The 27,197-nt window shown below is 42.7% G+C and overlaps 1 protein-coding gene across 3 annotated transcripts in view; it reads right to left on the minus strand.

Annotated features, from left to right (window-relative positions):
- The window catches only part of CHCHD6 (coiled-coil-helix-coiled-coil-helix domain containing 6), a 118,618-nt gene extending 92,597 nt beyond the window's left edge, over nt 1–26,021 (minus strand). For all 3 annotated transcript variants that reach the window (XM_072875807.1, XM_072875806.1, XM_072875808.1), the window contains exons 1-4: nt 25,843–26,021; nt 23,568–23,700; nt 22,260–22,329; nt 19,883–20,027 (exon numbers count right to left, since the gene is read on the minus strand). In XM_072875807.1, the coding sequence (XP_072731908.1) occupies nt 19,883–20,027; nt 22,260–22,329; nt 23,568–23,700; nt 25,843–25,932 (438 nt within the window). In that variant the 5' untranslated portion in view covers nt 25,933–26,021. The remainder of the gene's footprint in view (nt 1–19,882; nt 20,028–22,259; nt 22,330–23,567; nt 23,701–25,842) is intronic.
- Between the last annotated feature and the right edge of the window lie 1,176 nt (nt 26,022–27,197).

Below are 27,197 nucleotides of genomic sequence, written 5' to 3' on the forward strand. Positions count from 1 at the left end.
TGATCACTCTAGTCCTATCACGCAATGGAAATTTCTGTATCAGCCAGACACTACTGAAAATTCTGCATTCTGCAGACAGGTTTCTAAGTGCTGACTCTCCGTACCAATAAAACAGCACTTTGAGAAGCCAGGGGTGCTGGCAGTTCTGGTACCTCTTCAGAGCTGTGACAAAAGTGACCACTTCCTCACCTGACAGCCATGCTTAGGTGCCATTAACTAAGCGCTGGACAAAGTAGTTCCTACACCAGAGTTAAGACAAAGTGCAGCATGGAAACAGGAAGGAGGAGGAGTATAAAAATAGCACCCACAAGAACCTGTGACAAAACGCTAACTTGGTTGTTAAAGGGCTGTCTATTCAACATCCTTGTTTTGTAAAATGAAATGCTTCATTTTCACCTCAAAGGGCAACAGTAGCAATACAGGACTGCTTGGAGCCTTCCAAAATGAAAGGGTCCAATGAAAACGAGCAATTTACCATTCAATTATAAAAGCTCAAAAATGGGGAAAACAGAAAAGCCAGAATGAAGCACTGAACCTGCTGTCCTAGGGCTGCCCTCGATGCCTTTTCAGGCCGGTAAGAAGTCTCCACTGAAATATACTGAACTGTCTGCTACATGCCTTTCTTCCAGGAAAGGACAACACTAAGCAAAAATCAAAAACATATTTTTTCCTGTTCTCTGTTGCATCTCATTTTCTTCTAGCCTTTCCCTAGCAGTCTGACACAGAACTAGAAGTGGCCTCCCGTTGCCGGCAAGTCCCACCCCTTGCTTTTGTAGGGGTTATCACATAGCACCTTTAATTCAGTGGGACAGTAACTATAATGACGGATATCGAAACAGAACGATAATAATAAGGGCTTACAAAGTTAAGCACCAAACATAATGATCAACATTAATAAACTGATATCCCTAAATATGGATACATTAGTCCATGGGATGGGATAAAATTCTCCTGCAAGGCCCTCTTCTCTTGTATGCAAAACACCAAGAATGTCAAAATGGAGCAGTATCACTTCAGCCTAAAAAAATGCACTCTAATTTCAGTGTTCACCAGGTAAGAGAGTCTGTTTTTCCACAAATAACAATTAGCTCGCATTCACATGCCCAACACTTTCAGCTCTTTAGTGCCTCCATTCTGAAAACTTCTCAGGAAAGTCAACTTTTACCAGCCACACAAAATGTACAACTAAAAGAACAAACAGCGGAGACAATTTTTGTGCAACTTCCACCATCTAATTCTGTTTCTTAAAAGTCATGCCAATTTGATAACTCAGCATATACCAACCCCACAAGCAAACAATGAAATAGGTAGGTACTTAAAGTCACTTATAACTGAAAGCTTGGAAAAGCTTTAAAAGAAACACAAAGTTTTAAAAACCCGAAAAGCATCAAAAACTAAACAACCAGAGAGTTCTGAGGGGTTTTATTTTTGTTTTCTAAAAACGCACCATACTATTCACCTTCAAAGATCTCAGTGAATATCAACACATCATGACAACACTTCTTGAGATAACTACTATTCCAAGAAAACTAAACCACAAGCAAGATGCAATAATTTGTCCTGATTCATGCAGAAAATACTAGACAGGATCATGACTGATAACAGAGACCAAAACTGCAGAAGAAACCAAGATTTTCATCATCCATGTATTTGCGCAGATTACTGAAAGGAAAACAGTCACAGTGTACTGATGCTTCCCTGTTAATATCCTTCCAAGATGGCACAATCAGAAAATTATCTCAAAAGATCTAAGTATAATAGAATGAAAGGTTACACATATTTGAGATGAAGGGAAAGAGCTGGAGCAGCAAAAAAGCAATCCCTATTTCATTCTTAAGTCTCTAAGGGACTCAGAAAGCAGCAGTGAATGGTGGAAAGCCATCCACCAAATCCAGGTAACTAATATTGCTTGCAGTGATTAACTCACTCTAGGTGTCAGCCTGCCACCTACTACTGTCAGCGTGGAACATTCGCGGTAAGCACCGAGAGGATTCTGAAGAAGGGAACAGAAACGCTGCAAGAGAAGAGGCAAGACAGACAAAACAACGCAAAGAGTCACAGCGGCCTTTCCTTTCAGTAGTAACTATTGGCTGCAGCACTTCGCCCACTTCTGAGACATCAGTAAAATGGACCCGGCTCATCATCGTTCAGTTTTTCAAGCAGCAAATCGGGAATTAATATTCGCGGGCTCTATGACTGACATAATTGCAATTTTAAAAGGGCAATTAATCATCAGCCATGCCGGCGGCTGACTTGCCAGGCTGGGATCCTTTCTCTCCACACCTGCCAACAAACCCACAGGAGGCAAAAGCATCACGTGCACACAGAGCCAGGAAGCGCCATTCTCCCTCTTACCCCCAGTCCCAGGCCTGGCAGCGTATGCTATGGTTTTTGTTACTGTTTTTTCTCCCACATGTGCCGCACTGGGATCATTCACCTAGCCTTTCCCACAGCAGCTCTCCCACAATGCCCAGCCAACCTCCCTTGCCATGTGGATAAGGAATGCTCTCTCCATGTTGTATCTCACTCATGTCAGCCAAGAGAACTGAGGCAACAAGCTCCATCACCTCCATTACAGAGTTCTCGTCCCCCCTGTTTTCCTTTCTATCTTTGCATGAACTAATATTTTTTTAAGAGTGACATCTCATCCCGTTGCTACTTGGAAAGTATATTACACAGGTGAGAGTACAGCTCCAGAGAAGCAACTAACACAGGCTCATGGAAACTTCAAACCTGGCAAGTGGTTTTTACAAGATGAGTCAAAAAAGCCACTAAGGCAGTATTTACTTCTGTGCTTTTATGGGAAGTTTATGGGAAGGTTTTCAAGAACGCTTTAAACAAAACCAAAACCCCAAGCAATTGTTCTGGGTATTAGTTCTACCACTTTAAAATCTTTCTATGTGAGCATCCCTTGCCAGATGTGAAAGGTATTTCAACCAATAGTATTTAGAGAAGAGACATTTGGAAATTTGTCAGTGGTGTTCAGGTTCCCAGAAAGTTCTGAGACTAAATTACTGTGGGGTGAGTATATAACCTCCCGCAGGAAGCACAATTCTTAATATAACATCCTTTCCTGAGAAGAAGAAAGCTATCAAACTGACCACCATATTACGCCAGTCTACTTATCTGGAAAGCACATAAAACACTATGGTGATAAATACGATAGAAAATAAGTATGAGATTGATGGAAAGATTTAGAGCTCAGCAAGCTGTGAGGTCTTAAGTGACATACTTAAGACTATGTCTTTGGGCCAAAGAAAATATATAGCATACTTCTAGGCCAAAGAAATCTTGCTCAAACAGGTGTCACTGCTGCCAGCCAAGTGCAGCAGACACGTAGGGACTGAGGATGCGTGTTGTAACACAAGCTGTATAGCCCTCCCCTCCTCGTTCCTGACAGTCAGCACCCAGAAATTGCCTTCATCATAACAAAACAGGAAAAGAATTCAATGCTTTTGAAAGAGAGTAATTTCAATCCTAAGAATTAAGTCAGGATGGAAACTGGAACACAATTACGTATTGCACGTCTTGGTCAGAGTTCCAAACAAAGGTAGTTGGCAGAACGTCTCCGCCAGCAGATAACACCAATAAATGGCCTCATTTCCATCTATTATAAGATAATAAACAGGCTTTGCTTCCTCATACTGTCCTCATTTCTATCAAGTCCCTCTCAAGATTTGCTACCTTTTTGACACATGCTCCAGGTGTTCTTCATCCACAAACCTCAGTGCATCATTGCAAGTTAAATGAGGTGTCTACAACCCACTTCTCTCAGCTTTGTGAAACTAGACAAGTGCAATTATGAGCCCCTCCAGCTTTTTCCTCATTCAGATTTTGCAAGGTTTTTGCAAGGTTCTCTTAAACAACATTTTATTCCCAAACAGACCTTTACCTTCCAACGACACAAGTATCATGTTGCCCATCTGCCCTCTGTTCGGATAGGACTGACCTTGTCCTTCATTAACAAAATCACTCCTTAAACAAGAGAGTGTGGTGTTAAGAAATAGCAGGTATTTCACTCGAGTATGTGTCTTCTTCCAACTTAGGAGTAAATACCCTGTAACTCAGTTGTATCTCCTCATAATGAGTGGCTGGATCAAAGACTTTTACTGGGCTCTTCTGTACTTGGAGAGGGTGTTTACCAAAACCAGAGTTGGTAACAAAGCAGGGGGTAGGAAGAAAAGAAGGGGGAAAAAAAAAAAAAAACACAATAAATACAAAGACTCTTTCTCAAACACAATCAGGGCTCCTGGGCTGCTGCCCAGGATCACGGATGCTTCATTTCTTACATTTCTTCAGAAGAAAAACAAATACTTGTGCTTCCAAATTTTCCTAACACCTGTAAGCTCAATGCCTCCAATCAGCACTTGCTCATATCCTTATCTTCAAGCCCATATTATGAAGTTTTGATATGCTTTTTCCTTCCCAATGTGTCTCACTCCACATGGATAAGAGCCACTAATAGAAGACTGAGACCAAAATCCTTGACTCTTCTATTGCCTACATTTAGCAATCAGCAACTGCCTGAGTATTGTGTGAGACCCAAAGCACTGCCGTGTATTACACAGTTATCTCTGCAAAACCACCCTGCACCAGTGACAACTTCTAGGCAGGGGGGAGGGGGAATTGTGCAGCTTTGAGATAATTAAAGCATAGATGAGTGTCACTGCTGTAGATAATTATGCATTAGCAGTGAAATTACTTAATGGAATGAAATAAACTAAGCCAAATGTTTTGTTTTAAAGGGAATTTAGGGTCTGCAAAAGGTGCCCAACTGACAGCCCAGGAGAGCGAGAATGACAGTCCTCCGTCATTCACAAAAACGATACGACACCGCAACAGGCTGGCTGGCTTCCACCTCCCACCCAGGCACGGGGGGGAGCAGAGGAGAAGCTAAAGAAAGTTTCAGCCTTCCCGGTCATTCAGGCTCTGATCCATCTGATGAGCGCCCACACAGGGACCAGTCAGTCACCAAGTAGAGAGGAACAACTGACTGGGATCATTTCCTAAATAGAGATACCAGCTCTGATGAAATGGATTAATTCAACCCACAGATATTCCATAGCCCACCCCTACAAGCAGCCATCAGGAAAAAAGAAAAACACTTTTAATCACTGTCAGTACAGACAAGGCTCCAACCAACAACAGAAACAACAGGAGAAGCAGGTACATGGCCCACAACAAAACCACCTCCTCCCACCAAGCCCATGAGGTCTTCCCCCATCCTCTCCTCTTGCCTCAACAACTGCACACCTACACACACTCCCACCATTGCTCTTGTCTAGATGGCTCTCAACAGCATCCTCCTGCTCGTTAAAACAAGGACTCTCAAGGTCAGTCAGAATTTATAAGGCAGCCATTTCATCTTTTGTGCTTCTCTGGCTCCATTCCTTTCTAAAAGCTGCTGAACATTGGAGATTCTGCTGGGTCTGAAAGCCCTGCCAACACCAGGGCCAATTAGGAGTTTCAGGATGATGCATATTAAAGTTATTATGGGAGGCAGTTATGCAGCCAGAATAAATCTTAACTGAACCTTTAAGTGGTTTTTATAACTCTTGTTTCTCCTTTTTGAAAACAGATGAAAAGATACAAATCTCCTCCCTAAAAATGTGCAGGGATTCCAGCCAACCACCAACTTCTCCCTCAAGAGAAGATTCTGCCCTCAAAGCAATGATTCATTTTTGTCCAAGGCCAGCTACATCATCTTTACATTTTAAACTCCAAATTACTCAAATCAGTCAGAAACTTACAATATCAGTGAAGACTACCCTGAGATACTGCCTTTACAAAAGCACTGCATACACATCTTGAACTTCTGCTGAAGGAAACTCCAGTGTTTTTTTCATACAGGTGGTCTTAGTCTACATAGTCTGATTGCAGATAGTCAAAGGCAAAGGGACACAGATATTATAGTCAATTTTTACAGACCATTTTCATAGGTAGTATCTAATTAGAAGGCTAGGATGTAGGTCAAAACAGTGACTCTTAAAGAGGATCTGAGGAACAGAGGCAGCGACATCAGTTTTGATAGCGAGCATGAAATGTCATTAGGACAGCATCTGCCGCTCTCCTCCCACCACTTCCAAGACCAAACTTGCTCTCAGCAGCAGTTATCTACCCCTCGAAGTACTACCAGAAACCAACTAGAGAGCTGAAGACCAAGGAGGAATCTGAGGTGGCTGAGAACATACCACACCATTTGTGTGGAAACCTGCACCGTCTTCATGACAATCTTGTCCTCCCCGCTCTGCAGCCTGAATACACAGCAACTTCACAAGCTGCTAGACCCATGCATTTAAGCATGAAAGCGAGCCCCAGGAAGCATGGTGAGAAAGTGAAGATAGAAGCAGGCTGATTCAACATACATCTCCAGTTTGCAAATTATGTCAGGACTGTGGAAGTTAGTGGCTTCACAACTCCAGATGATGTATTTCTATAGAAACCAATGAACTTCAAAAACTTAGAGTAAACTCATCCTGAAAAATATTACGGTAACTCCTGGAGAAGCTAGAGTCAGAATGAAAACAAAGAAGCAAAAACTTTGAGACATTTCATTGGTATGCAAGCAATTTGAGGGCTCAGCAGTTACCGGTCCACCCCTGGAAAGGAGTCTTCATGGGTGTCCCTTCACTGCCACCTTCAGGAACCACTCACTGCTGCTTTGAAAGTGCTCTCGACACAGCAGGAAAAAAGTACGAACTCGGCTAAGGCATCATCACTGGCATGCAACCGAGATGCACATTAAATTCCTTAGTTCCAAAATAAGAGTACTACGGCTAGCTAAAATCACATCCCAAAGAACTGAGGAGCAGAGCACAGAGTCTGCAAGATCAATACACAGAGCAACCGTCGGGCTGAGCAGTGGTTTTGACCCCAAATAAGATATATAATTCATCTCCCAGATTCTGCACAAGGCAGGTAATAGATTTTCCCAGATCCTAAATTCAAAGGGGTATTAATGAGGTTATGCTGTTTTCGGATTGTTTATTAGACTCCATTTGCACCGTCACATTTTAAAGGCTCACTTGAAAAGCCACCAAACTCCCTCCCTCAAAAATAATTTAAAATAAGCAAGTCAAAACTGCTTTGCTAATTAAAGCAGAAAGTTTCATAAGAATTCAGAGTTGGTAATGAAGTGAAAGAAATAATGCACGAGTAAAAAAGACACTCTAATATTGTTTGTTTATTTATTTACACACACACGTGCACAAGATGTACCTTGGGTCTCTGGATAGTATATTGACTTAGCAGTAGATGACATGAATTATCAAGCAGGAAACTTAGTTCCAAATCAGTCTGCATCATAGCTCCTAAAATAGGCAAATGACTTGCTGAACTGCACAGTGAAGCCTAACCAAGCTCAACAGCAACATCTGCTGGCCAACAAGCAACTGTATGAAATCAGTCTAATTATATGGAAGTTTATTATTCATTCTTACAAAGATGTAAATTTTTACTGCAGTTTAAGAATGTCCAGTAAGACATATTTCTTGTGCAGAAAGCAGATGTAACTTCTAGACATGTGTGCAAACAAGGCAAAATTTTGCCTGCACTTGCACATGTAGTCAGAAAAATCTGTCATCTACCATTACCTGCCCACCGAGGTACTGGACAGCAAAACACCGAAATTAGGAGAGATTAAAATTCATGTTAGTGAGACTATGCTGGAGGAAATCTCTTCTGTCCAGCAGCTTCAATCCCATTTGAAGAACACCCACAGTACCCCCTGAACTACTTTCTTTCCTAAGGGAGCAGCCCACATGTGCGAGGCCTGAGGCAGCGAAGTATTTATCAACCACGCTAGTCCCATCTATGCAGAGGAGAATGGCAGCTAAGACCATTAGAGCTCCTTTCCCTCCAGGTGCCTTAACACATTCCTTATTAACCTTAGAAAATAAGCCTATGGCAGAATGACATTATTGGAGCAGGAGCATGGCTAATGGTCCCCACTTAATTTGGGCACAAACTGATACTCCATCTAGATTAACTACAATGAAAACTCTTATTTTTACCCCAGATGCATAAAATTTGATGAACTACTACTAAACTGTTCTAAAGAAAAGAAAATGCAAGTGGCTGGCAACAGCTTCAAGATGGCATTTAGAACTTCATCACAATCTGGAACAAGGGCAGAGTGACCCGAGAGCTGGCTTCTGAACAGCCATCAGATGGGAAAAGGTGTTGACGCATCCCACTTCTGTTACCAGCAAAGGAACAATGTCAAATTCTTACTTGACCATATAGAACCACCTCTTTTTGCAGATTGCTGTATAACAAGAAATCACAGGGAAGAAGGTTTTTAACAGAAGTCTATGATAACCTTCAGTAGCACAAAGCTTAGAAAAATTACACTGCAAAATGCTGAGCCTTGAACAGGAAGAGGCATGCTGGCTGGCGAGGTAACTTTTTAAATGATAGAAAACTATAGGCTGGACCGACACTCATTATCTTTAAAATTTTAGTTTGCTTTGCAGTTTAAAGCTCTCATGCTTTTTCAAGTTTTGTACTTGAAACAAAATTCTTTTACCCTGAAAAATTAGGGAAGAGGATTTAAGAAACATGCAAGTTTATTTGCAGCTGACATAAGTTTTTGTTGGTGGTGGTTTGGGGTTGTTTTTTTTGTTTGGTTTGGTTTTTTAGGGTGCTGCTTTGTTTTGTGGTGGTTTGTTGTTTGGTTTTTTGTTGGTTGTTTTGTTTTTGTGGTTTTTTTTTTAAACATACCCTTATTCCCAATCCCCCTTTTTCCACATTCAGCTGTTACACTAGGAGAGCGTATCATATGAAAATACAAAAATTACTGATTTCTCAGGTCCTCAGCTGGGAAGAGAACAGCTTTTGTCAGGAACCATTCGTGTATTGGAAGTTTGGAGGCTACAGAGGGGAGTCACAGTTTCAGCTCGACAGTGCCAATTACAGCTATAGCAAGATGAATACCGAGGAACAAATCCATTCTGCTCAGAGGCTGGAGAGAAGGGAAAAGGAGAGAGAAGAGATACGAGCCTATGTGTTTAGAAAAAAAAGGGGCTTGAAGTCATCTGCTAGACAGTGAACCACTTTTTCCATGGCAAAAGCATTAGGCTGAAGATCCAGTGAATGTACATGGCAAGCTCTCAGTCCTAATTGGAAGAGCACTGGTTATTTAACAAATGTATCCTTAGTCTAATGTACTATTCAAGTAGGTATTAAACTATGGAGCTTTTTTCTTTTGGACAGTAATTATACATAGCTCTGCTCTGTCTGTTTGATCAATTTTTACTCTCGACTCCTACTGCATCATCCTTCAAGTTTGCCCATTATCACGACTTCTTCGAGGCTAAAAAGGCTCTAAACCCCCAATGTAACACGCAGACAGGAAAAAGAAAGCCAGCTAAGTCTCTAATTCCTTCCCTCCCTCATAAGCTTGCAGGTGTTCTATTTTCATTGTCTAAAAATCAAAGAGAAAAGTCATCAGCTCATTTCCTCTCCCTTAGTACAGTCCCTTTTAAGCTACTTTCCATCCTGTTTTACTCAGTACTCATAAATAATATAGATAATTGCAGATGGTCATAACAAACAAGCAGAGAAAGTATACATATATAGTACAAAGGAAACAATAAAAATTCTGATCTGCTCCAAAAGCAGAAGGAATTCCTGGCAAATAGCAGCAGTTGCATCCAGGTCATTTTTTTAGTTGATGTAAAGCAATCATAGAGCCAAAAATAATACAGGGACAGACTTTAGACAAAGCTAAACAAGGGTGCTGGCAGCTCACTTCCCTCTGAAGCACATATTTCCTACCTCCTCCTCACATGCAATACATATAGCTATTTCTTCCCTAAAAATTTGCATTAGGAAGGAGGAATATTGCTCACGGAAAGATAGGTTTAAAACTGCTGAAACTCCAAAATACATAAGCAGCATGCAATTAGGAAGATGATATGCTGACTGTAATAAGAAACTCGAAGAGAGTCCACCCAGCCACCCAAGAGTTAACATTATGCGTTTCTCATCAAAACCTCTTCCAAGAGGTTAAGCACACAATAGACTATCTAAAGCACAGCTAGAAAGGCTGCTTGAAATTCCACACATGTGCCTCAGCAATGTATTTCTATTAATGTCCAGTGTGTGTCAGCGTGAAGATAAGGTACCAACATCATGTCCAACCAGTCAGCTAGAGAATGGGACGCCGTGTAAAACATTGTCTGATGCTTAGAATCCCGGAGAACAGTGGCGTTTGCAATCTCACCTGCTGCACACGTGCCTGATAACGCCACCAACGAGGAGACGTGGCAGGAGCAAACCGTCTTGCAGTTTTGGGAAAGTAAAAAGACAGAGAGAGAAAGAGGGAGGGAGAGGGAAGCGAACAAGAATGAAAATAAACTTCATCAGCAAATAGAAGCAGGTTTGAGGATGCCCAACTGTAGCACAGGGTATAAACAAACTGGAAAAAGCCTCAGTGAAATTTACTCTTCGTATCAGCTTGCTTTAACTTTTCTTTAAGGAGAGCAATAAAGAAATAACACCAGTGCTTATTTTGGTTTCTCCCATCGTACCATGTAGACTCAGCTTCATCTTCTAGAATGATCCAACAAAGCTATTTGTATTGGGAGACTTGTGGAAGACATTGTAATTGAGGAAATGTGATCTTGAACAGGACACGTCTGCTCTGTTGGGCCTGGTACTTGGCGCTTGAGAAGCCCATATGTTACCATGAGCAGCTGCTGTATGGGAACCTGCTGGAATACCCCATGCCGGTCTGTGCTGTGCAGTGATGGGTGTCATCACACAGACAACATTCCAGCCCATCAGGAAACTTCCTATTAGCTGAACAGCTTACTAATATAATCTGTAACTTACCTATCTTTGAGAAAGGTAAACTGTATGCGGATGAAGGGGTGGAATGTAGCGATCCTGACCGGGAGACCACTGTGCATCAAGGAGGTGGCGATCCATGGAACAGTTAACGTGAGCAGGAGCAGGCCTGCGCTGTGTTGTGCTGCACACACAGACACAGCGTGGCCTTCAGGCCTGTCTTGTGCTGCACAGATTCCTCGGCATCGTAACAGAGGAGGCTGCAGGCAGCTGCCCCTCGGTACTGGCCCCTGTGGGACCTTGCCTTTATCTAAAAGAGCAGCAAGATGTTCTCATGTGAACATCCTTTGCGAACGGAGTTGTTTTCTTGTAACAATATAATTGCTCAAATGACAAAAAAAGGAGGAACCTCTCCATCTGCACAGCATGCCATGGGAAAATTCATCCAGGGTCTGTCCAATGCTGCATGAAAGCAGGGCTCCCAGCATCTGAAAGGACCTAAGATTTACTTGCTATCTATAGTCCTCTTTCTATTCTATCTTATTAAAACAGCTATTTTATTAAGCCACTTGTCAGCCTGTCTTATTGAGACCCAGAAAGAACCCTGCACCGTTTCTCCCTCACGCCACCCCCCAGTGTAGAACACTCTGCTCATCTCGGTATCTTCACCACCACCCCTCTGTTGCCAACGAGGATCACGTCAAGACATACACATTATGGTTCCAAGAAAAGGTGGCAGAAGCACCAAAGCTAGTTTTCATGGCATTTAGGAAATATGACAGAAATTACATCCAGTGGCAGGTCACCTACCTCACATCCCCATCATTTGAGAGTACAAGAGCAACTGAAGTGTTCCATTCAGTGCAAACTTATTTCCTAGCTATTATATTAGCCCTTTAAACTCATAATCTTGCTCTCTTTTTAAGTAACACTTTCCAGTCAGAAACATCAAGAAAATTTTTAGTGATCAAGGATCATTGATTCAAGATTCAAACACTGTCATTTTTCAGATAGAATGCAATGAATACTGGAAAGCTATCACCAAATACTAAGTTAGATATGCATAATATCCCAAATGCTCAAAACACAGACAAGCAGAATCATAATCCAAAATTAAGTTTAACCAAGCTAGTGGGAACTACATTCTTATAACACACTCAGCCTTCATACCTATGACAGTCTCATACCACAAACCATACCACATTTGACTAGTAGTGGAAAGGAAAGGAGGAAAGGAAAGCCTACTAGAACACCCTGACGCACTACCAAATCTCTGTTGCTTATGCCCCCAAAATTTGCTGCAAAATTAGAACAGAATTCTACTGCTCCACAGTAGTCTGGCAGTAAAAAAAAAAAGATGCAGTGCTAGTTTTGCCAGACCATTCACAGAAAAATATCAACATATAATTCTCTTCTTTCTTTATGAATTGAATATTTTGTAGTTATAGATAGGGTGAAATGAAGGCTAATCTTATCTTTTGCTCCTTAAATGATGGAATAGCTTTACAGTAACCCTAAGTCAGAACAAATGAATCTGGAAGGAGTTTCTGTGGAGTATATGAACTTGGTAGACAAAAAAAAGTATGAAATATGGGCACAAGAGAATTGAAGGCAAGACGGGGAAGTAGGCAGCACCACAGACAACTTCAATTTTTTGCAGCTGTAGGATTTAAAAAGAGGCCAACCTTGTGATAAGGTCCCTTAGCCCAAGAGACTACAAAAATGAGAAGCTCAAACAACCATCAGCTGCTGAAATCTGCAAAAACTCTCCAAACACAAATTAACTTTCAGTCAGGAGATAAAAGACTAGCTGCAGAAACTGGAAGTTGTTAAAAAAATGCTATAAATGTCTGACAAATCATAGTAGCAGGGAAAGAAAGAGGAGGTTTTCTTTTGGTTTGGCTTTGGTTTTACTTTCTGGGTTCATTGTAGTACACATTCTCCAAAATTGCTTTAGTTAAATTTAGACCTCACTGATGCTCCAGAGACCTGAAGTTATTAGCTTGCTGAGATAGAAGACATGTAGATCCTCACCAAGCCAAGCTTAAATTTAATGCAAACCTTTCCAAAGTCCACCGTTTAATACTGCAAGATTACTTTCTATAGGGATCCCTTAAATGTTTAATGATTTCATAAAAAGAAGTAATTCCTTCACTGCAGAAATGCACCTACTTCTATAGTAGAAGGTAGCAGCCAAAAAGGAACCCAACTGTGGGGGAAAAGGAGGGATGTTCTGGACAGAGACTATAGAATAACAGACCACTAACTTTAAAGACTCCACACATTAATACATTTTCTTCAAAGGACAGTCTAGAAAAGTATCTCTGAGCTCAGACAGCAAGAATGAGAGCGATAGAAGGAACAAGGTCTGAAGCTACTCAGCCTACCTATTTAAATCCCCCTATCAATAGCTTGCAATATTTTGTAATAAATCATTAAGGCTTAAATCAAAAAACACATCTTTCCATTTGTATCAACACATTTAAAAGGCAGTTTTATTCAATTAGTGAAAGCAATCGAAACCAACTGCATTGCAACTTCTAGCCAAAGATAATGCCACTCCTGCTAACCTAGTCAGAGTTCCCTAGCTGGTTTTGCACGTACTAAGGGTAGGTACGTGAGCGTTTGACACACAGTATGTGAATGATCTGCAAATAAGCTGGGGATCAGCTTCATCCCAAACTGCAAGGAACAACGCTCATCAGCAGGTACTGCCCCCACAACTGGCGGTACCCACACTATACGTAGGAATTAACGTTCTAGTAACTAAATGCACCAGTCATTTTCTGAAGAAAACATAAAAATTAATCTGAAAAAAAAGGTGTCATTCCTTTAGTAAACACGTGTAGATGCTTGTTGCTAATCACTGTAACATCAATGAAAATCAAACTTGGAGAAAAATAACTGAATGGGCTTTGTCCTCGTTTTGCACTATTATTTAAAACAAGCCTCCACACTTTCTGATTTAAATCAATGTTTTCTGTTTCACCCACAAAAAACTTCAATCGATAAACATTTACAGAAATTAAAGAACCACTAAACACTAAACCCCAAGATTTGCATTAGCAGTGTCTCCTCCCAGAACCAACCTATTTCCTACATACAGGCTTGCAACTTTAGAAAGAGAAGGGTTTTAACTCAGTGTGCTACATTTTAGCTGCAGAGCAAACAGGACCAACAAAACTGCCCCGGATGTGAGCAGTATCCAAGCCATAATGCAAAGCTCGGAGACAATACCTTTCATTACATCAACTCCAATAAATAGGGAGGAAAAAACAACAAGTTTTGACGATAGAGGCCCAACCTTAAAACCAGCAGTCTCACTTCACTGATGGCCCCACGCTGTCACAGTTTCAACAAACACCATGCTACTACTGGACCTGAGCCGGTCGCTCCAGCTTGTCACAACAATATGAGATTACACACAACAAAAGCCCAGTCTAATCTAGAGATGCTTACCTATGGTTAATCAGCCAGGATGAAGCTGATCCCCAGCTTATCACAAAGTAAATGAAAGCCTTAACAAAACTAAATCATGTTCAGCACCATTTCTAAAACCATCTTCAGTACCAGCTCAGCTGCATCTACAGCTGATACTGCTCTCAACAACAGTGGGCAATTCACAGCAAGAAATGTAAGCAAGATCGGCTTGAAACTTCATCAATGACCAGAAACCTAAAGAAAACTTTCCATGAATGGGACAACTGGATAATTCCTCCACCCCTACAGGGCCAAAAAGAAAACACTACTCCCCCTGATCCCTCCCCTACTACCACCAAAATTCTCATCCATTGTATCAATCTATGAACAGGCTGTTTATGCTGCTTTCAGCAATTAAGTAATTTTACCTCCACATGCTTTGAACTGGTGAAGAAAACATACCAGTTAAAATGTCAGCAGACCAATATACACTAAACCAAGGGTGGAAGTGTCCAAAGTATGCCACAGGCAAATCCCAAGAGTTCAGAATCCCACATTCACAAGTTGACACCAATATCAAAACCCACTGCCCTGATCAAAGGCATTCCCAGTCATGCATTCTTCCTTCAGCCCTTTTCTCCTGAATCAACAAGAGGATATGAGAGGCTCTGAAGGGCAAAGAGATTATTCCTGGGCAAGAATTCATCTTAAAAGAATCCGACAGCCTATGACCAATTATAATCAGCCACTGGAGCAACCACAGATGGGACAAACCTTAAATCCTCATATTTCCTCCCACACTCATATTGATATTCTGGGCCACACTAATCACAACGGTGCGATGCTGGAGCCACCAGAAAGCAAAGGTTGCCATCCAGCAAGCCACTGAGCAAGGTGCGACTAGAAACACTGGGAATGGTAAGCTGTCTGTCATCGACAGCTGGAGAAACACTTTCCCAGCAATTTAGGAATTCTGTGTCCAGTCTATTTTCATGCAGCAACCAATGTCCATCAGTCTTGTCTGAAAAAGCTAATTATGGTACAAAGTTTGTCCTACCATCACCCCATTTCTGAATTCATTCTTTCAAAGTGGGAAGGAAGAAGACAACTTTTGGTCAATAACTCTGACAAAGCCATTATCCTAGAGGTATTAAATGGGGAGATAAGAACTTCAGGGCTTTGCACAAATCATATTAGTTCAATTCTCAAATCCGGGTAATGCTTCTTTTCAAAGTATTAATTTCATTTATTCTATTTGCTCTCCCTCTGTCCTGATAACACAGGCGCACATGGCCCCTAAATGAGATCCTCCTATTTTATAAGTTATAATCCTGCCTTTCTAGAGTAGTAATGAGATGTCTTCGCTTAATCTCGTTTATTTCCCCCCCCCCCAGCTTCTGCTTTTCTCCATCCCCATTCCACATTGATTTGTTTCAAAGGTTTCCAGCAAAAACCATCAGGCAGGGAGTCACTGGCTCCAAGAGGCTCATGATGCATATGCTGCACAGCCTTAGGAGATTACAAAAGCAGAAAGGAGAAAAAAGAGCAGCTTTGCTTGCAAAGTTTCTTTTGCTGGTAAGAAGGAGGAAAAAAAGAAAGCCAAAAGAACTGAGAGGTTGAGAGAAGAGGTTTTGATTAACTGGAAATTAAAAAGGAAAGATTCCTGGTATAGGGGAAAGGTGAGACTATTCACAACACAGTGAAGCAATTCAATAACTTAACTATGACAACTTTGGAAGTTCCTCATGCTAGAAACAAAAAAGGAGTTAAAGATAGCTGTATTAATTCTTGGATATTTCACATGAGACTTAAGGCATGCTACAAGCATAAGTTAAACACCCTAGGCCCTGCTGTGAAGTACTGTACATATAATCCTTGTTATATTGTAAGTACCCACAGCATTAAATTATTCAGAGAGTCCAGTCAGCACCACGATCCTGCAGTGCTGTACAAACAAAACATTTTATCTCTAATACAAATTGGTGAGAGTTCTTCTGCAGCAGCTTAGCAGACTACTTCCATTTGAGCCAGTCCCACATGGTTAATCAAAAGCCATATTCACCCAGAGGGAAGTGAATGCTGCAGTGTTTCTACTTACAGAGCTGTTCTGCTTCTTAAACTAAAACTTTAAGGAGTTTTACTCAAAACCTAAGGTATCTAGAAGCTAAGTACCTTGTTCAAAGTCATGAAAAAAAAAGAAAGATCAAGACAAAAATGTAGAACAGGACCCAAGTACTTAACTCTAAACCCCTCTTGTAACCAGTGCACCACTTCAAGAAAAAACAACAAAAACAACCCCACAAAAAGCCAACAATAAGTTTTAATCTGCACCCTACCCCATAAATGATGAAGTAACTGGCCCCAGGAGCTGACAGCAAGTTCCTTATCAAAGGTTAGTTGTAGTCCACGCTCTCTTCAGGAATGTGCATTATATAATAAGACTGAAGAAGTGCTTCGTAGCAATACTGCCAATAATAAAAGTCAGTGAATGGAAATCATAAAGAACAGATTAAATGACAAGCGACGTTCAGCACAATCAAAATGAAATAATTTCAAAATACAGCTATCATATTTGGATTTATGGTCTACAAGTGGTAAGGTTAAAGGAGAATATTGCAGCACTACTGCAGACAGCTGTACAAGAGAAGGCTACTAATCCCCAAACTGTTGATATGTTAAGGGCACAGGGCAGCTCAAGATCTGACTGCAAATATTAAAAATAAATAAATAAATAAAACAAACCTTCCTAATTACACGTGGCATGATTTTCAATTTTTACTAAATTAAGTGCTGCTAAAAGCAAATTACTCATTTGTTATTTCTTTCATGGGAGTTGCCCCATTGTTCTCTGGCTTCCCTAGTAGGTCACAACAACAACAAAAACGCTGAAAGTTGTTCCCTTACAAATTCAAGCAGATAATTTCCAGTGTCATCTGCACCTGGACTACCACTAGGTACGCAGAGTTCCACTACTATCTTCTTCCTGAAAAGAGAAGACTGACCCAGAAGAGATGAAAGAGCAGCTCACACCCATTATTTGCCTCATATGCTAGGGCTAAAGAGCAGAAGAGCGAGCAAGAAACATTCAAGCCCTATTACAAATAAAGGACGAAAACAATACTGGAAGACAAAGGACAGATATGATTTGAGTAGGATTGAGACAATACAATAAGGTTACCATGCCCAAAAGGGAACTGTAGCTGAGATAAAGCAAGTCTGATACAGATCCCAATAACTTAAAAGGCTGGTAAAAACAGTTCCTGCTTAGGAAGACACCTACAAGCCAATAGACAATAGCTTTGACCTCCTCTTTGCAAGGACAGGCTAGACTATTCCATTGTTAAGGATCTTAAATTTATGACTGATCAAGAGATAGTTAAAAAGCAATGAAATTTAGCAGTTTCTCTTTCTTGCATCACGTTCTGGGCTAACACTCCATGGTCACTATTTATCTTTTATAGGTTACACAAGGAGAGCCTGATCAGATTTTTGCAGAGCATCAAGTATGCAGTATCTGGGTATGTGACATTGCAGGATTAAAACCTAATTCAAATAATAGAACAGCTTTTGTATGTTAGAGGTTAGGTTCCAACTCATTTTAGAGGTGTTCTCTTTACACTTCACAAATATTGCCTGACTGCTCGTCACATTTCTCCAGGATTACTCTGCACCTCACTGCAGGAGGGCAGGGCTCTACTTCTGAGCTGGACCACATCTTTAGATTGGACAATAAATCCACTAGCTTCTTCTCCACCCTCCTTACAAAAGTCCATTAATTGCATTCATAAAGAGAATATTATCTTTCTAGTGGAGAGTTAATACTGCATCTGCTGACCCAGATGTCCTATGCAGAGGAACGGCAGTCACCTGCCTCAGACATCACTATTCTAAAAGCTCAGCAATCGTGCAACTTCCCGTGGTTAGGGTACAATCTACCAAGAGGAAATTTCCTACGATGCAGCAGCCATTCACGAGCTATATCCAGGAGAGCAATCTCAGAGACCTACCGACCCAACTACATGCAAACGTTACCATGGAGTCAAAAAGCACAAATGGATCCAAAAGCACAAATGGACATATTCATAAAAGACAATTTCATCAAGGACTGTTAACCAACAAGGTGAAAATACCTCTTGTCGAAGAAGCCTCTAAGCCCCAAAATGGCAGAAGTTGCAAGGGTATACAGGTGGGAAACACTGCTATACACCTGCTCTGTTCTCATGCTCTCCGTAAGCAGCTGCTATGGATCACTATCAGAGATGGGCTACAGCTAGAAGGACCTTCTGCCTGAACCACTATGGCCATTCGTACATAAATTTTATTTCTTCAGCTCCCCAAAATACCTTCATATTATAACCTCAAAATGCTTCACAGCCAAGTCACAAGCCTGGGTAAGCCATGCCTATTAGCATTCAACATATAGAAAAAACATGCCCATAGAAAGGTTCTTCAGTTGAATCAAGTGCATGCAACAGATCGGTAGGATGGAAGAAAAACAGTAAAGACCGTCATTGCTCAAGTCTGTCCTCTCCCCAAACCATCCTTTCAGTATGTACCAGGCAGGGAGAATTACTCTTAGTCTAGTTCTCTCAATAAACAGCTTCAACGTCACAGTCTAAATGAACAAGCAATTCGAGCTCACTGGGGAAGCATAGTCCCACCTCACTGTCACACCCCAACACCTCATACCACTGCAGGCCAGGAAAGAGTGGCAGTTCCAGTAAGACTCTGCATTGTTTACAGGCAGTACACCATTGCCATAGTAATGCTAGTATTTAAAAGAAAACAATATAAAATATTAATGTGAATATTAAGCACCAATGACAATCCCAATCTACTGCAGTGATATAAACCTTTTGCTCTGCTCAGCCTCATCTCACTGTACTTCTGCCTCCATCACTGCTGTTCTCAGCACTGGTAAGACAATAACCCAATGGGTTATCTCAGCACCACCAAGGTGCCTGACTAATAGTAAAGGCTACAGCAAGAAGTCCCCACAAATAAGTCTGCCTACTGGGCAAGAACAGATTGGTTTGGGAGTCAGTGGTGTGTACAAAAGGGTTTTATGCTTCCCGGTCCCTAAAAATAAATCTTAAGCCTTCTTCAAAATGTTACAATACTTGACAGTTTTATAACAGTTCTTCTGTTACCAGCATCATAAAAGACTCAAACAACAGAACTCATTATTACTTTTTATTAATATGGGTATTTGCACAATTATACTCCAGAAAAACGGAGCACAGGATTACAAAAAAGGATTAAGAAAAATGGAGCACAAGTTTCAGGATAGATCAGGTCAGCAGAATCTGATCCTGTATATATTGAAACATTCATTTCATACACCCAATAGTTTAAGAGTTCTCTCCCGCTCAGACGACGACCCCATATACACCCACCACACTGACCTGCCACAGGTAAAGCTGTCCCCAGCACAGTCATTGCTTATGCCTTTCCCTGCAAGCTTGGCCTTAGCATCACTGCATGACATGCTGCAAGTGTAGCTTGCCAGCTACACTGGAAGGCAAACGTAAGTGATGAGTTGGAAGGTGATGAGTGCTTCAGCCTAAATTAAAGTTTCTAAGCTCATCACACAAGTGACAGTGAATCCCCTCAAGCAGAGAGATTTTAGCCTGTCCTGTATGGAAATATACTGAAGTTTTTTGTTACTCACCAGCTGGGCCACTCTCTGCCTCTCTTCGTTAGCGTTGTTCCTTTCCCATTGAAGAGCAGTATTCAAGGCCTCGGTGGCTGCTTCCCTTTCTCTTTTGGCCAGCCGGAGCAACTCCTCTTGGACCAGTGCCTGTTCTCGCTCATACCTGTATGAGCACCAAAGGCAAACAGAGAGAAGGTGATCAGCAGACTTCCGGCAACAGGGTCATGGCTTAGCATGGACCATTCCTGCCTAGAGCTGAAACACAAATCCATAATCTATTTGACACAAAGTCTGCTCACAGCCCCTCCATTATCATCAGGAATTCAAAAGTCCAACAAACTTTAAACATGACCCGCAGCTTCAGTGAGGTACAGCTCCAGCAACAACAGTAGACTTAACACCATATAAGCTTATACTTCAGTTATACTGAGGTCTGTTAAGTACTTAATTATCATCCGAAAACAGTGAGAATAGAAAGTAGATAGCTAGATAAATAGACACTGCTTTGGAAAAGATCAAGGTGTGTACAATAAAAGGAGTTAGCCTATCTGACAATGCCGCTCTTCTGCTCTACAAGGCAAAGAAAATCACATAAAATGCACGCAGCAACAGCACTGAGAGAAGCGGCTTTGTCAGGTCCATAGCCTGGACACCTGAATCTCAGATTGCCATGAAGGAAATTTTGTCCAATTCGAGCCTTGGAAATTCCACATGCAAGCAAAGAGAGATTAACATGAAGTGAATCACAGAATAAATTAGGTTAGATGGGACCTTTGAAGGTCATCTATTCCAGCCTCCTGCTCAAAACAGAATTAACTTCCAAGTTAGATCAGGTCACTCAGGGCCTTCTCCAGTCAACATCTGATGATCTCCAATGGTGGAGATTCTACATCCCTCCTGTGCAACCTGTCCCAGTGCTTCACTGCGCTCATTGACTGGGGTTTTCTGCCACCCTCCCTGCCCAATACCCAGGCAGAATTTCCTTGCTGTGATTTGTGTCCCTTGCCTCTTGTCATTTCAGTAGGTACTACTGAGAACAGTCTGGCACTGTCTCTATTTTATGATTTTAGGAAGTTGAAAACAACAGTTAGATCCCCCCCTCTTCTCCAGGCTAAGCCAATGCAGCTCCCTCAGCCTTTCTTCTCCCATGCCTCTAGCTTGCCGAGGTCCCTCTGAGTGGCAATGTTGCCCTCCACAGAGCAGTGACCACTCCCTCAATTTGGTGCCATCCACAAACTTTCTCAGGGTGCATTTCAGCCCATCCAGGTGTGGTTCTCCTTCCACAGCTGAGCCACATGCATACAAGCTGCTCCTCCCTGCCTCGTCTTCCCTGCTTACCTTTCCACTGCATTTCTGCCTCTACCTCTCCTTTCCCAGATCAGGTATTTGGGATGCAGTTCAGTAGCTCGGCACTGAAAACTGCCAGCAATTTCAATTCCACAGTCCCCAGGAAAGCAAATCAGCTTTCCAGAGACTTCCTTGGTTGAATCTCTGACTTTCCTAAGGACAGCGTGACAGATGCAACAGGGTTTTGTTTCAACAGATTTGGCCAGTCAGTTGTAACACTTAAAAAAAAAAACCCACCACACAGAGACTGCTTTTCATTGTTAACAGGAAAAGACTGATCTTTACAGCATCTTTAAGAACGCAGACAGATCAGGCCAGCAGTTTTATAACAGAAAGCTACCGAGTTACACAGAACTGATGTTCTGACTGCCTTGTAATGCCAAGAACTAGGAGGAGACTGCTGTGGTTCTGACAAAGAGAAGAGGACAGTTTTCTTCTGCAATTTTTTTCTCACCCTTACCCCATCTTCACATGTATTTCTGTCTTAATAAATTAAAATACCCTTGGGTGAGAAATTCTTAGCACTCAATACTAGCTGACAGGCATTATGTCCAGTCCAGGAAAAGGAGGAGGAATGGAATCAGATACATAAGATGGATCTGATTATTTTAAGTATAAACTGAATTACACCCATCACCATGTTTGAGTTTCCAAAATCCCTAAGGGAAGTATCAGACACAGACTCCTTCACTTGTCCCAGAAAAGGCAACTGCACTCAAGGTTATGCTCTATTGGTCTTGCAATGCACATCACACAAGCTTTCTGTAGTTACCAGCTCTTTACTTTGGTCCTCCCTGTTTCTTCAAACACCACTCCAATTGCCCACAGTTCCCGACTGCTCTTTTTGGCTAAGGGACAGGCTTCCCTTAGCCAAAAAGAAAATTAAAGTGTGTTCCATGGCCCTTAACTGAACAAGGCTTCAAAGGGGATTCTCAGGCATTAAAACACACAGTCATTGCACTCAGACTGAAGTAAAACATACATACATATACATATATATAGTCCAAAAGGAGCTAAACTATTGTGTTTTTCAAGAACTTCACCTCACCTCCTGTACAGTTCCTGCTCTGCAGCAGAAGACTTCTGACCAGAGTCACTTGCCACTGGTGGCTGGATTCCTAGAAAGAAGAACAGAAACCTGTGACAACTATAATACAAAACACAGTCCTTCATCACATCATAAGTTATTTGAGAAGAGGAGAGTATTTCATATGTGAGTGTTAGCTCAGAAAAAAAAACTATATACCTAGAAAAGTCTTAAGAAAATTTAAGTTTGATGGATGGAGTTTGAATTCATGAAACAGAGACACTGACAGCATCATCTGCAACAAGGCACACTGAACAAGGCACGACACAGAAACTTCTAGGTAAGGATATTAACACCTTAAATCCCTGGTTTATACTGAAACATAAGCATGGTTTTAGTCCTACTTTCCATTTCCTTCCTGGAGTTCCATTAAGTCTTCCCATTGACCTCCTATCCTGGTTTTCCTAGTAATTACAAGCGATCCCACAAGGTGAGATGAAATTATTTGATGGAGTTTAGGCCATCCATAAAGCTGAATCCATTTTCAGGAAAGATGTAGGCTAACAGCAAACAAATCTTTAACAGCAAAGGCCTGGTTCCCTAACTTCATGTTAGTCTGGATGCCTTAAACAAATCCACACTGATAACAAAGTATATCTGAGAACCAAGAGAAACCAAATAGTTTTCTGACCTATAAAGAAAGATAAGATCAGAAACCAAGTTCTCACCATCCACTTGACAAGCTGTGCTTAGTCAGTCTATCCTTCCCTATGAGCTTATTTCCAAAGAACAAAAAGCAGTATTTCCCCCACCCATCCACAATATACTCCCTGTGCATGGAAAGGAGACAACAAGTCAGCTTGCCAGGAATGAAAGATAAAATAAAAAAATTCTGCCTTGCTTATCGCACGTTCATCTGAAATCCTAGAAACGTTCACAAAGCAATACAAATTCATTAAAGTATCTGGGAAGGGTGGTATTCAAAGATGGAGAAGGAAAGGATCTAGAAAAACAAGTTGTCTTACTTAAGGTCACACAGCAACAGAACTAGAACCTAGAACTAGAAACTAGCATTTTACCTTCTCCAACTGCCAGGTGACATGGCTACCTTTCAGAAACATAAAGAGGATGTCACAGGACCGTGACATCCAAGGCATTCGATTAGGCTGATATCTACACACAAAAAAAAAGTGTTACAGGCTAATCAAAGAGCTCCTCTCACAACAAGGTAGTCTTGAAAAGATAGAGGCAGACTACATAACACCCAGTGACAGCGCTACCGAGAAGTGCGTCAGAACAGTCAGTAGACCTGAGAGGGACTGACAGTACCTGTAGGAGATTTGGGTTTCCCTTCTGCAGCTGGTGAAGATGGAGCTGTGCCATTGGACAAACGGGGCGACCTCTGGTTGTCTCTTTTACTTTGAGGAGATTCTTTCATTCGGTTCACTACATCTTCAGAGAGCTGAAACATACGTACATGGGAAAGAAATTAACCAAGCCAACTCTTAATGCAGATATATTTCAAGATAAAAGCTCCCCGTTTGTTAGTTTCCATGCTACTGCAGAAGTATTGCCAGTTACCTCATTTCAGTGCCAAGGTCCTTCAAATCCAGGTGGTCAACATCTGTATGTTGACTCTACATTTAAAAAAACATACCCTATCAGTAAGTGATAAAACCTCCAATCTACTGACCCTAAAGGCTTTGCTGGACAATGAGAATGAATCCTCCACAAATACTAACGAAGGTGGAGAGCGCTGCTAAACAAGCCAACCCCTTGAGTAGGGACATATTTACCAGAAGTGGAAGGAAAGGAACTAAGCAGGCTATAAGTCCATCCATCCGCCCTTCCTCTCCCGCCATGCTTGCTAACCCAGCTCAGCATGGCAGAAGTACTGCAAACCATACGGCAGAGAACAGCTGCGCAGCCCTCCCATTCACGTAAGGCTGCAAACATCTTTGCAATCTCAACTTCATTCTCACTCCCTTACTTGGGTCCAAACCCATGGACGAGAAAGAAAAGTTAACCTGAAGTTTTCTGGCAATTCAGTCCAAGGGGCTTCTCACAGCACTGTTACGATTGACCCCTTCCTCGTCCCAAGGTCTGAGGTTCTGTGCGGACTGTTGTGGCTCCAGAACAAAACAAAATGAGACCATTTCCCCACCTACGTTGGTCACACTAGAAGATGGATTTTCAGCTGTGCCACTGCTACCCAATTTAACAGCGTTTTTAACATCTATGTTACACATTGTTATCATGCCAAATTCCTGTTTACGGGAACTGGTTTTTAAAAACACAAACCTGTAAAAAGCCAGACTTAGTTAAGAGCAGGCTCAGTGGAACAACTTTTATATACATAGCTGCAAAAAGCAAATAACCTCTTTGGTACTAAGAATAGGGAATGATTATTTCGTTTCACAAAACAAGCCAACAAAAGAAAAAAAAAAGGAAAAGAGAAACTTTTACTTCAGGAAGTCAAACAGAAAGGCCTACAAAGACCACAGCTCATTTAACCTAACCAGCTGTCATGAGATACATAGGGCATCTTCATCTTGAGCTTCTAGAGGTCGTAAACAGACCAGTAACAATGAACCCACACGTTTGTTCCATCAAATGGAGCAGCTAACTAAATTAAAGCACCAAACAAATTGCACCTATGGCAGGTGAGGGTGAGTCCTCAAGGAGCCCCCACCTATATCCTGTAAAGAGAAATCAGGCAAGAACAACTTTACCTCTGTCAAACACTTTAAAAAGGAGATTGGCACACTCCTAGTTAACTTTTGTCAAGTGATTAGTCAAAACGGGATGAAAAAGAAGTAACCACAGCAAAACTCACTCTGCAAGCTCATTTCAGATGAATCTCAGGGGAAAACCAGATAAACGTATGAAGAAGTAACAACAATTAAAATGATGGTAGTAATAAAAAACCTTAAATAACCAATGAAAAATAGGGAGAGAAATCTTGATGGGGAAAAAATGCTCCTTAACGATACCACCACCACCACCCTCCAGGGCTTGTTTTCACAACACATATATGTAGATGTCCGATCAAAGTTCAAGAAGCAGCTTCCCACTGCCCCTCCTAGAAACACCCCTAATCCTCTCTAATCCCCACAACCTCTTATCTCCCTGCAAGTCCTGACAGCGGTGCTTTGCCAAGGCTCTTGGTATCATTAATAAGGGCAGAGGTGTCTGCTCTTGGATGCCCTCAGAGCAGACAGTGCCTTTACCATTAAACTGCTTGCAAAGCACAAGGCAGGGGCAAGATGGGGTCATTAAGCAGCAAGGAGGGGAAGAGGGTTGAGAGCAGAGTTTGGAAGGGGAGATAAAGAGCTGGTGTGTCACTCAAGAAAAGCCATGCTCAGGCACTCGGCCCTCTTTCCCACCACTCTCCAGTCATCCCATCGCCTCTCAACCCCCTACTCCTTCAGCCTTCCAGTTTTTCCTGCCCTCCTCCTTGCTGGTTTCCCCTACTCATCACCTTCCTACCCTGCCACGGCAGCAGGCCCTTCCTCAGCCTCCACCCCCAGCTTCCAGCACCCCCGTCCCCCGCAGCCTCCCTGCCTCCATCACCCGGCCCCAGAACACCCGCGGGCCGCCTCACCCTAATGCCCTGCAGCACTCGGACTTGCTCCCGCTCATCCAGCCCGAAGGAGACCTTCCTGCCGCCGTGGCTGCTCTCGCTGCCCCCCATGCCGGCGGGGCGGGCGCTGGGGACGCCTCTCCCCGCCGCGCCCCCCACTCACACCGGGCTGCCGCTGTGAGGAGCGCCTCTCCCCTTCCGCCGCCTGCCAACATACCCGCGCCCCATTGGCGGCCGGCTCCGGCACGGCCAATAGCGCGGCGCGGTGCTGGCGGGGAGCCGCGGTGCAGGCTGGGGGCCGTAGTCTGCCGGCGGCGGCTGCGCTGCCAAGGGCGCGGGCGGCCTGAGCCGGCCCCGGAGAAAGCTGTGCTCTGAGACAATTTTAACCTCTTTATCCTCCCCCTTCGACATACCCGTGGCAGAACCAAAGCGTCTCCGGGCTCGGTTCGCAGCCCTTGGCCTTGCTAGGCTTCCTCCGCCCCTCCCACGCTGAGGGCTGTGCCCGTCCTCCACACCTTCGTTTTGAACGCAGGATCAAACCACCCCATAAACTTCCACCCGACTCGTGGGCTTTCTTTACTGGGTCAAAATTATGGAAGGAAGAAAACCAGAACACACGTTACCACACAGAAAATAAGGCGGGAAGGCACGCAGCTTATCTCCTAGCTCCAAGACTGAGGAACCACCCAGACGTCGCCCGTCACGGAGGATTCAGGGGCTGAGGAGCCCCCAAGGATGACCAGGCAATTTCCCCTCAGCAGCATCGAGACAAAGCAGCCCCCAACACAGCCGAGCGAGGGCATCCCCCTCACCCGCCCAGGAATCCCTCCTCCGCCTTCGCACACGCCGTTTCTCCATAGTCCTCAAGGGAGTTCACCACCCCAGCATGTCCGCTCACAGTTCTCTGGTGATTAAAAACAAAATCACAATCTGTGACTTCTAGTCAGATCTACAGCAGCTGCTCTGCAGGCAGAATTAACCTCTCCGCTCCTTTCAACCACCCTGTTCCAGCAAGACCTACCGACTGTGCCGTACCTCCGATGACAGGCACGCGCGTGGGTCCTGCGTAGGTCAGGCCATCGCAGATACAGTCCCTGTCACCAGACGCGGGCAATCCGCAGCCTAAACCAAGGGAAAGAGAAAGAAGATCTGTAACACACAACCACCAGACCAAGAAACAGCAGCTTTGAAGGCTCTTTTCCCAACAAACTTTGTGCATTCCCAGAAATACAGGCCACCTGATGACCTAGATAATTTTGTGCATTTGTAACTAGACAGTTAACGAAGCCTTGGTATCGACACACTACTTACCTACTTCTTAGTAGCGCATCGGAGCAGTTTTACCTGTTTAATGCTTACTCTTCACTGCCGTTAAC

The sequence above is a fragment of the Ciconia boyciana genome, chromosome 11 (assembly GCF_034638445.1).
Source record: "Ciconia boyciana chromosome 11, ASM3463844v1, whole genome shotgun sequence".
NCBI lineage: Eukaryota > Metazoa > Chordata > Aves > Ciconiiformes > Ciconiidae > Ciconia > Ciconia boyciana.